The 15,830-nt window shown below is 41.1% G+C and overlaps 1 protein-coding gene across 1 annotated transcript in view; it reads right to left on the bottom strand.

Moving 5' to 3' along the window:
- Window positions 1-6,766: 6,766 nt before the first annotated feature.
- The window catches only part of LOC141088891 (chemokine-like protein TAFA-2), a 422,827-nt gene continuing 413,763 nt past the window's right edge, over window positions 6,767-15,830 (bottom strand). Inside the window, exon 4 of the mRNA XM_073575113.1 lies at window positions 6,767-7,183. Within this exon, the coding sequence (XP_073431214.1) occupies window positions 7,115-7,183 (69 nt within the window). The 3' untranslated portion in view covers window positions 6,767-7,114. The remainder of the gene's footprint in view (window positions 7,184-15,830) is intronic.

The following is a 15,830-nucleotide window of genomic DNA, read 5'->3' as shown; positions in this document are numbered from 1 at the left end:
TGCGCCTATCATTCCCATCCATACAACAGCAAAATATCATCTCATGCTAATTATGGGAGCCCCTTTAGAGTTTTAATTCTTGGAGATATTACTATATTTTGGAGTATCCCCTACTTCAATCATGTAATCCCTTATATATGAATTCCTGCACATATTTAAATATGGAACTAATCCCTTATATATGAATTCCTGCACATGATTGAAGTAGGGGATACTCCAAAATATGGTAATATCTCCAAGAATTAAAACTCTAAAGGGGCTCCCATAATTAGCATGAGATGATATTTTGCTGTTGTATGGATGGGAATGATAGGCGCATATGTAGTGCAACAGGGGCTGTCTGATGCCGCAATTAAATAGCGCCATTATAATACAATATAATGTATATGTATCATTCTCCCTTTGGAGTGGGCAGCGCTATGTGCGCATGCCCAGTTGGTGGTAGACGCGCTCTCAGCGTGTGACGCGCTCTGTTGAGCGAGCACACTGATGATGCGCGCGACCTGAACACAGGATGTGAGGTGGATCAGGGACCGGAAGTGTCGGCTTCCAGAGACGCCACGGCGCCAACATTTAAAAGGAGGCATGCATGAGTGTATGTACACATAATGTCGGATGAAGTATAGAACGGCCATGCGTGATACACCATTCAGATGAACCCCACTTGACTCCCCTGATGAGATTGGACGAAACGCGTCGGGAGAAAGGGGTATCGCGCTCACTAGTCACGGAGATGGCAATCAATCAGAGAATGCCCCTGTTAATTGGGTGAGATTGTTCCGTGCTTTATTTAATACTCTGGTGTCGAGATATTGGTCTCATTATATAAGAGACGGTCTATCTAAGATATTTATGCATACCTGGTGGATTCAGATTTGTTGCTGGTATATATGAAGGGTATGCGGGATTATATCTTTACTAGGACACATGATACATTTCTATCTGATATACTATATATGTGCTATAGAACCCGCAGCAAATGCGATAACTGAAGCTATGTGGTTCTGTTTTATGCTGTATAGCAGTATTGTACCCTGTAGTATATAGTACTCCTGATGAGGAGAGGGAAACGGGTATGCCATATTTGGGAACATACTGATGGCATGACACCGGTTTCCAAAAAAAAGACGGCCAATGCTATGATATGATAAGTCTAGAGACTATTTGAGAACTATGTACTTTATGTCTTTAGAAGAGGTTGGCTGTTGTTGATTGACTTTAAGTACCCAATGAATATGCTTTATAATTGGGATACCTAGTAACGATGGGCAATACTAGTTTTTTCATTTATGCGTTCTTCTTTGTTGTGTTTAACGTAACTTGAGCACCTTGCACTTTATTTTATATAAACTAATAAAAGGTATATTTTAAATTATTCTATCCATTGGCTGGTTATACAATTTGGGAAGTGGATATCCTAGTGCTGTATATATAAGCCTTGATGACAGTCAGCCATTGTCTGCTCAGGGAACTGTCCTGGACGAGATGGAGGAAGAAGAGGAAGAGGAGGAGGAGGATGAGGGGGATGATTATTTTGGGGAGGAGGATGCTTCTTGGGGGCAAGAGAAAATGTTGACTTGAAAAAGGTCAGGTACAGGGTTTGTGCATGACTGGAGGGATGTGGATTTGGCAGAAAGTGCTCCTCCACCCACCACTGTCAGTGCATCATTGACACCTGGAGCATTGGCCCACATGTGTGATTATGTATTGCGGATCCTAAAAACGGACCCCCGCATTGCCAAAATTCTGAAGGATGACGACTACTGTTTGGCCAGCATCCTCGATCCACGCTTTAAAGGCAAATTACAGAACATCATGATACAGGAGAACCTACAGATAATATTGGCGAACAAACAAGCAACTCTTGTAAACCATTTGTTTGAGGCATTCCAAGCACACAGCAGCAGTGCAGGTTCTACAATGAGCCGTACTGGGCCAAATGGAAGAGGAGTTTGTGGTGCACACTGCCAAACTGGCATTGGAGACAGGGGTTTCATGACCATGTTGTGGACTGATTTCTCGAGTACCGCTCACACGACTGTTAATACTGAATCGATTGCAACAGACAGGAGACAGCAGTTGTCAACTATGGTTAAAAATTACCTCTCCTCCCTTATCGATGTTCTCCCTCACAGTTCATTCCCCTTTGACTACTGGGCCTGTAAACTGGACACCTGGCCTGAATTGGTACTTACTTACTTACAGAAGCTCGCTTGCCCTGCTGGTAGTGTGCTATCAGAAAGAGTCTTCAGTGCTGCTGGATCAATCCTGACAGAAAGAAGGACCCGGCTGTCGACCCAAACTGTTGGTGATCTCACCTTCATTAAAATGAACCATGCATGGGTTTCAAAGAATTTTGTCCCACCTTCCCCTGATAACACATACATTGCCAGCAAAATGGCTCGCTTTGTCCTCCTCTTCCTCCAACTTCTCCAATTCCTCCACTTGCAGCTGCTGAACGTCCAGCCTACACCTCAACATATGCCAGTTTTTCCACCTCCTTAACTGGACTGTACCCCCCAGGGCCAGCGTCAGCACATGGCGCACCCGGGCAAGTGGCGGTGCCCTGAGCAGGTGGGCGGGCCACTCATGGGCGATGGCACTGGCACTGGGCCCCTCACAGTACGTCGGTGTCTCTGACGGTGAGGGGCCACTCACCATCAGAGACACCGTCGTACTAAGAGGGGCCCTGTGACAGTGCCATTGCCCACGAGTAGGCCCTCCTGCTTGCTCAGAGCACCAGCACTTGCAATCCTTACCTCTCCCTGCTCCACTGCTGTGACCTCTTCTGCATTTCCTGACAGTGATATTCAGGTCAGAGAGCGCAATGATGTCACATCTGTACGCCCTCTGCCTGAACAGTCCAAGTGCAGAGAGCTGGAAGATGGCTACGCTGAGGATTCTAGAGTAGAGCAGTGCCCAGCGAGGAGAGGTATTTCATTTTTTGCATTGTTTGGACCAATATATGGGGAGTATTATACACTAGAGAATTATATATGGGGCCCATCATACACTTGAGCATCATAGATAGGGCCCATTATACACTGGAGCATCATATGGGGCCCATTGTATATGGAGCATTATATGGGCCCATCATACACTGGAGCATTATAAATCGGGTCCATCATACACTGGAGCATCATCAATGGGGCCCATCATACACCTGCGCATTAAATATGGGGCCCATCGTACACTGGAGCATTATAAATGTGGCCCATCATACACTGGAGCATCATATACAGGCCCATTATACACTGGAGCATTATAAATGGGGCCCATTATAAATGGGGCCCATTATATATGGAGCATTATACACTGTTTGCATAATTATTATTAGGCAAGTTGTATTTGAGAGGATTCTTTTTATTATTGAACAACAACTATGTTCTCAATCAACCGAAAAGACTCATAAATTTCAAAGCTTAATATTTTTGGAAGTGGGAGTAGGATTTGCCTATCTTAGGAGGATATCTGTTTGTGCAGGTAACTACTACTGTGCCGAATTCTTAGGGAACTTAATAAAAACCAAATATATACCCATCTCACTTGTTTATTTTCACCAGGTAAACCAATATAACAACAAAAAGTTTAGAAATAAACATTTCTGACATTCGAAACCAAAAAATAAAAAATGAGACCAACATAGCCACCTTTCTTTACGATGACACTCAAAAGCCTTCCATCCATAGATTCTGTCAGTTGCTTGATCTGACACTCCCTGACACTGTTCCGAGAGGTGTAATGCTTTCACTCCCTGTAGATCTCACATTTTATGAGGGACCAGAGATTCTCTATGGGGTTCAGATCAGGTGAACAAGGGGGCCATGTCATTATTTTTTCTTCTTTTAGACCTTTACTGGGCAGCCACGCTGTGGAGTATTTGGATGTATGTGATGGAGCATTGACCTGCATGAAAATCATATTTTTTTTTTGAGCGATACCAACTTTTTCCTGTACCACTGCTTGAAGAAGGTGTCTTCCAGAAACTGACAGTACATCTGGGAGTTGAACTTCACTCCATCCTCAACCCGAAAAGGTCCCACAAGTTCATCTTTGATGATACCAGCCCATACCAGTACCCCACCTCCACCTTGCTGAGTGGAGCTCTCTGGCCTTTACTGATCCAGCCTCGGGCCCATCCATTTGGCCCATCAAGAGTCACTCACATTTCATCAGTCCATAAAACCTTACAAAAATCTGTCTTAAGATATTTCTTGGCCCAGTCTTGACGTTTTATCTTATGTTTCTTGTTCAAAGGTGGTCGTTTTCCAGCCTTCCTTCCCTTGGCCATGTCCCTGAGTATGGCACACCTTGTGCTTTTTGATACTCCAGTAATGTTGCAGCTCTGAAATATGGCAAAACTGGTGGCAAATGGCATCTTGGCAGCTTCACGCTTGATTTTCCTCAATTCATAGGCAATTATTTTGAGCCTTTTTTTATCAACACGCTTCTTGCGACCCTGTTTGCCATGAAACGCTTGATTGTTCAGTGATCACGCTTCAAAAGTTTGGCAATTTCAAGACTGCTGCATCCCTCTGCAAGACATCTCACAATGGTTCCATGAGTAAGACCCTCTAGGTCGAAACGCGTTGGTTGGAGACCACCAGAGACCCCATCTGCCTGTATGTCCTTATCCATACTTTTTTCTGTTCGATTTTAAGAATTTACAATAAATGATGTATTTTTAACTGAAGTCCAGCGCTGGAGATTCCATCCTTTATTTTGCTTCAATCATATACTGTATGGAGCTTTGTATGCGACTCATTATACTGTATGGAGCAATATGTGGGGCTCATTCTACTCTATGGGGACCGTCCTATACTGTATGGCACATTATATGGGGGCCATCATATACTGTAGCATTATGTGGAGCTCATCATATACTGTATGGAACGTTGTATGGAACCAATTATTCTGTATGGAGCAATATGTGGGGCTCATTATTCTGTATGGCACACTATGTGGTGGCCATAATACTGTATGGAGGAATATACTGTCCGTTTTTTGAGCTATTGTAGAATTTAAAATAGTTATCAGTCATGTAATGTAAGAAGTGAAGTATTTGTCATTGTACTATACCTATATGTCTCTGCCGTATCAGAGCATCATGAATTGTGGTATGTGTTAAAGGGCCCCACTGACAATCTTTCGCCAGGGGCACATGAAAACCTGGAGCCAGCCCCCCCAAAACTTTACCCAAATAACCCCCCGTTTTCAATGCGTAACTATTATTATAAAGTAAATTAAGGTTGACAAGCTTAAGTAATAAGAATTGATGTTGTTGGCATTGAAATGGGCACTGTAGGTGTATTTACTGTCCTCCACTCCCTGATGACTTTGCTTCCCCATTGATTTGCATTGGGTTTCGTGTTTCATTCGGACCTCCGACTTTTCCCGATAGTCAGCTGATTTCGTTCGACTCGACTCTTGAGAAAGTCTAGTTTCATGAAACCAGACTCGACCCTAAAAAAGGCAAAGTCGCTCATCTCTACTGACCACATACTCAACGTGTAAACATGGTCTTAACCAGAAGTTTGGCACGCCGTAGATATGAGCATATCTGGCAAAACTCTAACTCATGAAATAATGCGGATTTTTCTAGATAATTTGATTCATAGTGCAGTTATTTTTATTATTGAGAATAAGTTTAGATATGTCAAAATCCAACATGTGTTATTTGTCTTATCTCACACATTTATTTCTGGGGTGAACCGGGACACCCCTTACATGTTTGTTGGTCATACCTTGACATCAAAATTGACTGCCAATCACAGTCGATGTACATCTAAAGTACTTAGGCAATTTTACAGAAATTGGAAGAGTGGAGCAGCATGTACATGGCAGATCAAAGTGGGGAGAAAGTATTCAAGTTTTCAGTGAAGGAAGAACACGCAGGCTGTAGATAGGGAGGAAAGCATACATGAGACAGTCTACATTATTATCTCAAGGTAACCATTATACAAATAACATTTTTCCATATCAAAGGCATCTATAATCTTTAAGAAAGTAAGTAGGAAAACAAAATGAAGGAAATATGAAGGATGCCAAAGGCTGCATTAAGGCTATTTAATGAGGAAACAATATAATAATAGAATTGATGATTTTTCCTGCTTTTTCAGTGCACATAAGGTGAATATTTAGCTTGTAGCTATTTGGACCCTTCACACAACATCACTGTAGATACTTCATTCCTTAGGGATATCATCGTTTCTGTCATTCAGACAAATGCTGACAAGGTATTTTTCTGGATGATATATATCTCCTCCTTTGGGTTATTATTTATTTGTCGAAGAATTTACACTTACAATTGTGGGTATCTTGGCAACAGTACATCATTTGACCATTATACTGGGCTGGGGACCTTAGTAACGGAAGCAGTACAATGTTATACTTAAAGACTCCGTTACTTTTGCCTTCCTACATCTCCCAGTGTGTTGATTCATGCCACAAGCACTCGCCTTAATTTTCACATCATGGATCAATGATCCAAATTCCATGATAACCAAATAGAACAAAAATATGGTAAATAGAATCAGTTATTAAAAGTTGAGTATTTTAAAAAGTCGCTATAGAAGCTGATACGCGACAACTCTAAGCTGAATCGTGAGTAATTCATCAAATAGGCATATATTTGCAAATAACCCTAAACGCATGTTTCAATAAATATAAGTATATTTTCAATGTTAACCCCATATTTTAAGTGTCTGTCAAAGTGACTAAAATAAACAAACCTCATACTTGTCACAATGCATTTTCCTTTATTTTGCAATTCATTATGAGGTTTACACACAATAGATATCAAGTAAAAAACAATAAACAATCCAAGATGAATAATCAAGATGAAACATTCTGTGCTCGCTCAGGGCTTTTTCATTTCCGACTTTGAGCCACACATGTAGCGCTAATTTGTCACGATGGTAAATAAATAAATCTTTTTACATTATCCCATGTAACAAGACCTTCAGCTTACTAGAGTAGAAAAAGGTCAAGGATTCTCGCTTTGCAAAGAGATCTTCAACCTGCTCCTAAGTGAGAATGACACAGTGCTCCAGAATACTTGTATTAATAGATTGTTCCAATTTGTCACATGACTGCCTCTTCTCCGCCCTATTTGCTAAATGAAGCTTATCCTGTGAATCACTCGATGGGTTCCCATTAAACTGTACAGCTTTCCACTTTGAAACTGCAACATAAAACAGGAGATGCCAATTATCATTCAGCAACTGGTTGTAAACAAATTGGCTTTGCCACTAATTACTCAGACAATCTAATAAAGAGATGTTATCACTAGGAAAAAAATAAAAAGCATCCCTCCCCAAGATACACAATTAACCGGATTACTTTCAGCAAGCTGGTAAATGTTTGCATTTAATTGTGTCATAATGTGAAATTAGAATGTGTCCTGTTGCCCCCACTGCTTCCCTGCAGACTGCGCTTTACTTTCCCTATCGGAAATCTGTGTTGTCTCTGCTGGTTTTCTCTTCTTTTAATTGTTTCCTAGTTTGTTAGTGCTCTGAAAGTTTGTGTGTTGTACAAAACGTATGTGCAGTAAAGCAGGACTCCACAAGCATCTGTACAGCAAAGTGCACAACCAAAAGTATAAAAATGGCTGAGTGTTAGGGTAAAGCAGCGCAGCGATTCGCTGATACTGTATTTTGATTTTTCAACATGCAATCGTTTGAATTTGCTGGGTGTCAGCTACACTACGAACAAAATCTAGTAACTACTTAAAGAGGTTTTCCACTACTTAGATAACCCCTTACTGATCAAAGTGATTGCCCCAATAAAATAATAAAACCTATATTCTCCTCCCATGTTGGCGCCATTCCAGTAGTGTTTGCACTTGCTCTCCCCAGGGCTCCCGTGCGGTGTTGTGACATGTGACGCTGGCGCCCAATCAGCATAGGCGTCACTGTCTTTGCTTTGGGACAAACTGAATATGAAGAGAAAGCCAGGGATCAGCTGCAGCCCGGACTTCCTCTTCATGTTCAATTTGTCTGAAGGCAGAGACAATGACACCAACTCTGATTTGGGCTCCAGCGTCAAGTGTCAAAACAATAGCATAGGAACCCTGGGAGAACTAGTGCCAACACCGCGGGTACGGCGCCGGCATGAGAGGTGAGTATAGGCTTTATTATTTTATCGGGGTCAAGCGAGGCATATGGGAAGAAGTTGTCCAAGTAGTGGACAACTTCTTTAATGAGCAATTTGAAAACATTACTAGCTGGTGGTAGATGTGGTTTTTGACTGTGACCTTGGCTTTCTGCTTGGCCTTACCCTTAAAAAACTAAATACATAACATAGCCCAACAGCACTATAAAACCTACTCTACATTATAAGCTGCCCCCTTCTTTTGTAAATTTACTAATCAGTTCCTTCCCTCTATGTCCTCTGATTTTTTTTCCTATAGCATAGCTATATACGGTGTCCTTTTATACCTGGGTGACTGGTGACAGTGATGCCCAGTTATCATTTTCTTCTTTAAAATTTCTCTTAGGTCAGTATCTCACTAGCGTTCATGCGAGAGAATCGGATGAATATGTGAATGACCCTCAGCTTAAACTCTGATAGAATTGTAGCACAGGTGAGGAGACGATGGAGAGCAAAATTTCTCCATCTTCTCCATTCTGTGAGTGCGCAGAAATCAGACTGTCATCCAAGTGTAGTGCGATATTTCTCATGCACCCATAAACTTGTAAGGATGCAAATCCAATTTGCAAGTCACAGCATGTTTCAATCTTATTCTCATGCTGAATTACATGAGAAAAACAACACTGATTAGCACAGCCCCATAGAATTATATTGGTCTGACTGCTATCCGATAAAACATCGGATAGCACTCGTCCGATCTATACGCTCGTGTGACAAAGCCCTTACTCTGAGGCCCAAATCATCACCAAATTGACTTTTCAGGAGCGTGTAGGCAAAAGCTTCCTTAGATTTTACTTATCAAGCAGGTTAAATCATAAAGCGCTGTTCTCATCTTCTATCTTCTCAAGTCACTCAGCTTTCTGTTTTCTAATGAGCTCCTGATGATGGACAGTTCTGCCCAGCAGAATGGTTGTGTCGCTGGCCTGAACTGGGCTTTCTCCAATACAGCAAACAGAGGTAGTTTAGTTTCTGCATCATCAGAGGACCACAGGAGCACTGAACCTGACCAGATCCAGTGATTCAGTGAGCTTCAGAGCAGCGATTACAAGGTCTATAGTAAAGAGCTTGCAAATGTTGCTCTCATTATCTCGGAAGCCCAACTACCTCGGGTAGGCTGCTGAGGTGCTCAGGAACCCGGCATTGAGCTCTACACAATAGAATTATTGTGAATGAGAATTGAGAAGTTTTTTAATAAAACGTTACATTGCAAAAGTGCTTGTTTTTACAGGTAATTAGCGATTTTACATAATGATAATGAAAAAATGTTTGAAAGGGATTAGTTGACTTTTCCAAATGTAGAAGAACAAAGAGATCATTATAAATTAAAGAAACATGTTCAATCCCATATCGCTCCACTTCAATGACTTTAATGGGCTTCACTGCACCCAAATTGATGATGCTCCATCTATCACCTGCCTGACAGGTGAAATTACTGATTGGATGCAGTGGTCACGTGACTTATCAGTTGGACGTTATCTAACCATGAGTGATGATATCCCATCCATCTGTCATGTGACCCTGCAGCCAATAGTCCCCTCAGCATTCAGATGAATCATGGACAGACATCCACACTGCTAGTCCTGGAAGAGAAGATCAAAGTGTGAAAGATAACACTTCCTTATGTTACAATGATCTCAACACTCTTGTGGAAAAAGAACTGAAAAATCCTTCCTTTCTTAAACTATTTGTCTGCATTTAGAAAGTAATGTAGATCTTTGTTGTGCCGCACTCTCACAATAATCACACTGTATAGCAGGTACAACCTGTTTTGATCTAAGGGACACATTGAGATATTGAACTGAGACCTTTATGGCATATTAAAAGTATATACCATGAATGTTTGATAAGTGCAGGTTCAAATTTTAGCACCTACCTCTCCCATTATGTATTTTAATGGTGCGCACACACACATTTTTTAAGAGGATTGAAAAGCAGGTTCTTCTCCAAAATCCACATTGAAAGCAGTCTGAATAAGATTTGCATTGATTTTTAATAGGAAAACACTCCTACCGTGCATATTGGACAGGTTTTTTCCACATATTATTTTCAGTATTGCTCATTAAAATTGACAGGAAGCTTATTCAATGAGTATTTGAAGCATTTTTAGATCTTATAGCAGAAAATTCTTCTAAATCCTCATGCTAAAACCCTATGGAAACATTCCCTAATGAGGATGAGTCCATTCATACACACATATGTCTCTCTCTTCAATAAAACATAAGTTTTGTGCTAACTACTTAAGAGTTTCACAACCCACATAAACTACAATGGAAAGAGTAGCAGATATAGAAGTTTATCTCTCTAATTCATATCTTCTATGCTAGAGTGAAGAAAAGCTCAAGGGTCCCCATTCACCTGGTATACAGTGGATAGGGAAAGCATTCAGACCCTTTTAAATTTTTCACTCTTTCACACTTATTTTCATTGCAGCCATTTGTTAAATTCAAAAAAGTTCATTTATTTAATTCAAAAAAGTTCATTTATTCCTCATTAATGTACACTTTGCACCCCATTTTGACTGAAAAAACAGAAATGTAGAAATTTTTACAAATTTATTAAAAAAGAAAAACTAAAATATCACATGATCATAAGTATTCAGACCCTTTGCTCAGACACTCATATTTAAGTTACATGCTGTCCATTTCCTTGTGATCCTCCTTGAGATGGTTTTACTCCTTCATTGGAGTCCAGCTGTGTTTCATTAAACTAATAGGACTTCATTTGGAAATGAACACATCTGTCTATATAAGACCTCACAGCTCACAGTGCATGTCAGACCAAATGAGAATCATGAGGTCAATGGAACTGGCCAAAGAGCTCAAAGACAGAATTGTGGCAAGGCACACATCTGGCCAAGGCTGCAAAAGAATTTCTGCAGTACTCAAGGTCCCTAAGAGCACAATGGCCTCCATAATCCTTAAATGGAAGAAGTTTGGAACCACCAGAATTCTTCCTAGACCTGACCATCAAGCCAAACTGAGCAATCGTGGGAGAAGAGCCTGGATGAGAGAGGGAAAGAAGAACCCCAAGATCACTGTGACTGAGCTCAACAGATGCAGTAGGGAATCGTGAGAAAGTTCCGCAAAGTCAACTATCACTGCAGCCCTCCACCAGTCGGGCCTTTATGGCCGAGTGGCCTGACGAAAGCCTCTCCTCAGTGCAAGACATATGAAAGCCTGCATAGAGTTTGCTAAAAAACACATGAAGGACTCCCAGACTATGAGAAATAAGATTCTCTGGTTTGATGAGACAAAGATTGACCTTTTTGGTGATAATTCTAAGCGGTATGTGTGGAGAAAACCAGGCACTGCTCATCTCCTGCCCAATACTATCCCAACAGTGAAACATGGTGGTGGCAACATTATGCTATGAGGTGTTTTTCAGCTGCAGGGACAGGATGACTGGTTGCAATTGAAGGAAACATGAATGCGGCCAAGTACAGAGATATCCTGGATGAAAACCTCTTCCAGAGTGCTCTGGACCTCTGACTTGGCCGAACAAGACAATGACTCTAAGCACACAGCTAAAATAACAAAGGAGTGTCTTCAGAACAACTCTGTGACCATTCATGACTGGCCGAGCTAGAGCCCTGACCTAAACCCAATTGAGCATTTCTATAGAGACCTGTATCCAAGAAGTATCATTTCTCCTTGCGGAGAATGACATGCTAAGCATGTCGAGGTGAGGAGACTTAAAGCCGCAATGCTCCTCTGGGAAATATGCTAATTATGCAAATTGTCTCTTCCTGAAGAGACAATTTGCATAATTAGCATATAGAGACCTGAAAATGGCTGTCCACCAATGTTCACCATTCAACCTGACAGAACTGGAGAGGATCTGCAAGGAAGACTGCCAGAGGATCCCAAAATCTAGGTGTGGAAAACTTGTTGCATCAGTCTCAGTCAAGAAGACTCGTGACTGTACTAGCTCAAAAGGTTGCTTCTACTCAATACTGAGCAAAGGGTCTGACTTCTTATGACCATTTCTGCTTTTTTCAGTCAAGATGGAGTGCAGAGTGAACATTAATGAGAAAGAAAAACTTTTTCTGAATTTACCAAATGGCTGCAATGAAACAGAGTGAAAAATTTAAAGGGGTCTGAATAATTTCTGTACCCACTGTATGAGGCATCCAGAGATGTCTGCACAGAGCACCTTAGTACTTACCTGTACCTCCTCCTAAGCTATATGATAAAATGCACTTTCCCTATCAAACAAGAATTCCTGTGCATATATGGTGGGCATCACACAGAATGGCAATATGGACAACATGTGGCCCCTGGTATATAGTTTGTGCGTCCCCATACTGCACATATGGCTGGTTTCTTGAGATGAGCAGATTGACTCATGGGATTCCAGTCCAGACAAAGTTTGTGGCACCTGACTGCTAGACAGGAGACATTTGAATCTCTTACCTTCCTATTTCTCTGACACGTCTTTTGCACAGATAACAGCTCTGATGAGTCAAATGCCGCCACGAGTACCCTGGAAGGTAAAAGATTCGCTTTCAAGTCTAATGGTCAGGTACCATGACCTGGACACTGGAATGAATTCCATTAAACTAATCCGCTCATTTCTAGTGGTTACCAGTCATCTGTGATGTCCCACTGAGTCTAAGTTGTCATTCTTTTACTATAAACATACCGATTTTGCTATGCAATTTCCATGACTGTTATGACTTAACTAGATGGTGGCCCGATTCTATCGCATTGGGTTTTCTAGAGTCTCTGTTAAAATAAAAAATAGTGATATACTCACCTCCCGACGGCCCCCAGACTCTTTTTCTCCTCTCTCCATGCTCCCGGCATCCTCCGGTCCCAGTAATGCTTAGCACGAAACACCGCTGATGATTTTGCGCCCTTGCGAGAGTGACATCATCTCCGGCCCTTCTCACTAAGCATTACTGGGACTGGAAGATGCCGGGAACATGGTGAGAGGAGGGACAGAGTCTGGGGGTCGTAAGAAGGTGAGTATATAACTATTTTTTATTTTAACAGAGACTCTAGAATACCCAATGCGATAGAATCAGGCCATCATCTAGTGTATTATACTCCTGTTACACCAGGAGCTGCTGTCACTGTTCTGCTGTTACCTAATGTATTGTACTCCAGTTACAGCCAGAGCTGCAGTCACTGTTCTGCTGTTACCTAATGTATTGTACTCCAGTTACACCCAGAGCTGCAGTTACCGTTCTGCTCTTACCTAATGTATTATACTCCTGTTGCAGCCAGAGCTGCAGTCACTGTTCAGATCTTACCAAATGTATTGCACTCAAGTTACACCCAGAGCTGCAGTCACTGTTCTGCTGTTATCTAATGCATTGTACTCCAGTTACACCCAGATCTGCAGTCACTGTTCTACTGTTACCTAATGTACTCCTGTTACACCAAGAGCTGCAGTCACTGTTCTGCTACTACCTAATGTTGTATACTCCAGTTACACCCAGATCTGCAGTCACTGTTCTGCTGTTATCTGATGTATTGTACTCCAGTTACTCCCAGAGCTTCAGTCACTGTTCTGCTTTTACCTAATGTATTGTAGTCCAGTTACACCCAGAGCTGCAGTCACCGTTCTGCTCTTACCTAGTGTATTATACTCCTGTTACAGCCAGAGCTGCAGTCACTTTTCTGCTGTCACCTAATGTATTGTACGACACCCAGAGCTGCAGTCACTGTTCTACTGTTACCTAATTACCTAATGTATTGTAATCTAGAATATATACGGGACTGTGCCTGTGTAATGAGCAATGCAGCAGTGATGCCTTTAATGGCTGTAATGTGCCTGTACAATAAGCAATGCGGCTGTGTTGCCACGACGACTAAGCAACTGTCGCTGATTGGTCGTGGCCTAACTGCCACGACCAATCAGTAAGGTGGGATTTCCATTACAGACAGACAGACAGAATTAGACAATTATATTGTAGATATAATCCCAGAGCTGCAGTCACTGTTATGCTTTTACCTAATGTATTGTAGTCCAGTTACACCCAGAGCTGCAGTCACCATTCTGCTCTTACCTAATGTATTATACTCCTGTTACAGCCAGAGCTGCAGTCACTGTTCAGATCTTACCTAATGTATTGTACTCCAGTTACAAGCAGAGCTGCAGTCACTTTTCTGCTGTTACCTAATGTATTGTACGCAAGTTACACCCAGAGCTGCAGTCACTGTTCTGCTGTTACCTAATGTATTGTACTCCAGAATATGTACAGGACTGTGCCTGTGTAATGAGCGATGCAGCAGTGATGCCTTTAACGGCTGTAATGTGCCTGTACAATAAGCAATGCGGCCGTTTTGCCACGATGACTAAGCAACTGTTGATGATTGGTCGCGGCCTAATTGCCGCGACCAATCAGCGAGGTGGGATTTTAATTACAGACAGACAGACAGACAGAATTAGACAATTATATAGTAGATATAATTTGATTAAAATGTTCATGAAAATGGGTAAAACTGCTCAATCTTACTAATGTGATAGCAAACACTTTAACTCTAATTCATTATTATAATTTGTATTTAAGATAAACATAAGTATGCATATATATAAATACATTTTAGATAAGAAGTTAATCATTTTAATAACTATCTGTTTATGCTAAAATCTACAAATACATGCAGGGGCTAATTTAGATGGAAGCCAATAATTATAGAACAAATGTGTTTTCATTATGGTGCAAACTAGAAGTACCTGTAACATAATACTGTTACATAATTAGTACCTTTGAAAAAAGGTATACGTATGTCAAATTCAACAAAGGTTTGGAAGTGGAAACTGAATATAGAGTCTGGGGATGCATACAATCATAATTCACGATGAACCAATCTACCCTAAAAGAGCACATATTCCCCCATGATGCTGAATGTAGATTTAGCACTCACAATAAGAATTTTCCACATTTACAATTTTTTTTTCTAAGAAATTATTTAGATATTTTTGAAGCCATCAATGGTTCCTGTGACCAGCTTCTAATGTAGACTTTTTGATAGATTTAGGGTATGCGCACGGGTTGAGTATTTAGTTGTAGGAACTGTAGGACCTTCTGCATCTCTGAGCATCTCTGAGAAGACAATACACAGGTTTTTGACACAATTTTGCATGCATTTTTCACCTGTGTTTTGCTCATCTATGAATGGATGTATGAATGGATAGATGGATGGATGGAGGGCTAGATAGATAGATATTTTTGAGGATTATTATCCAAATTGAATAGTTTTAATGTGTTTCTGTGTTTTCACATGGCCTAGATTCATGTACATGTGCTGCTGTATTCTTTTTGTCTATATTGTGCAGTTTTTGCAGCTTGCACGTGTTCACATTAGGAGGTGCTGGTCGTTTTTTTTTCCTCTATTTAGTTGCTGGATGCTAGCTGCCTTCAGTCTGATCTTGCACTCCTCCCATTGGCCTTGCAGGTGCCGCAATCAGCTCTACCTGCCCATAAATTGTAGGCTTAACCCGGTAGTGACATTTTTGTCCAAAATTGTAGGCTGGTGACCCAGAAGTGGCTTATGTACGGTAGAGCAGGGACCCATCAGGGGGAGGTCACCTTGCCGTGGTTGATGGGCTTACATTAATTGGCCAATTTGTGCACTAAGAACCTTCATTTTCATCTTACTTTAAGTTTTTAAAAAATTTTGAAACAAATATTTTTGAGGATTATTATCCAAATTGAATGGTTTTAATGT

This window comes from Dendrobates tinctorius, unplaced genomic scaffold (assembly GCF_039654945.1).
Source record: "Dendrobates tinctorius isolate UK_male_01 unplaced genomic scaffold, ASM3965494v1 ptg000042l, whole genome shotgun sequence".
Taxonomy (NCBI): domain Eukaryota; kingdom Metazoa; phylum Chordata; class Amphibia; order Anura; family Dendrobatidae; genus Dendrobates; species Dendrobates tinctorius.
The sequence above is the reverse complement of the archived record's forward strand: the minus strand, read 5'-3'. Positions and strand labels throughout refer to the sequence as shown.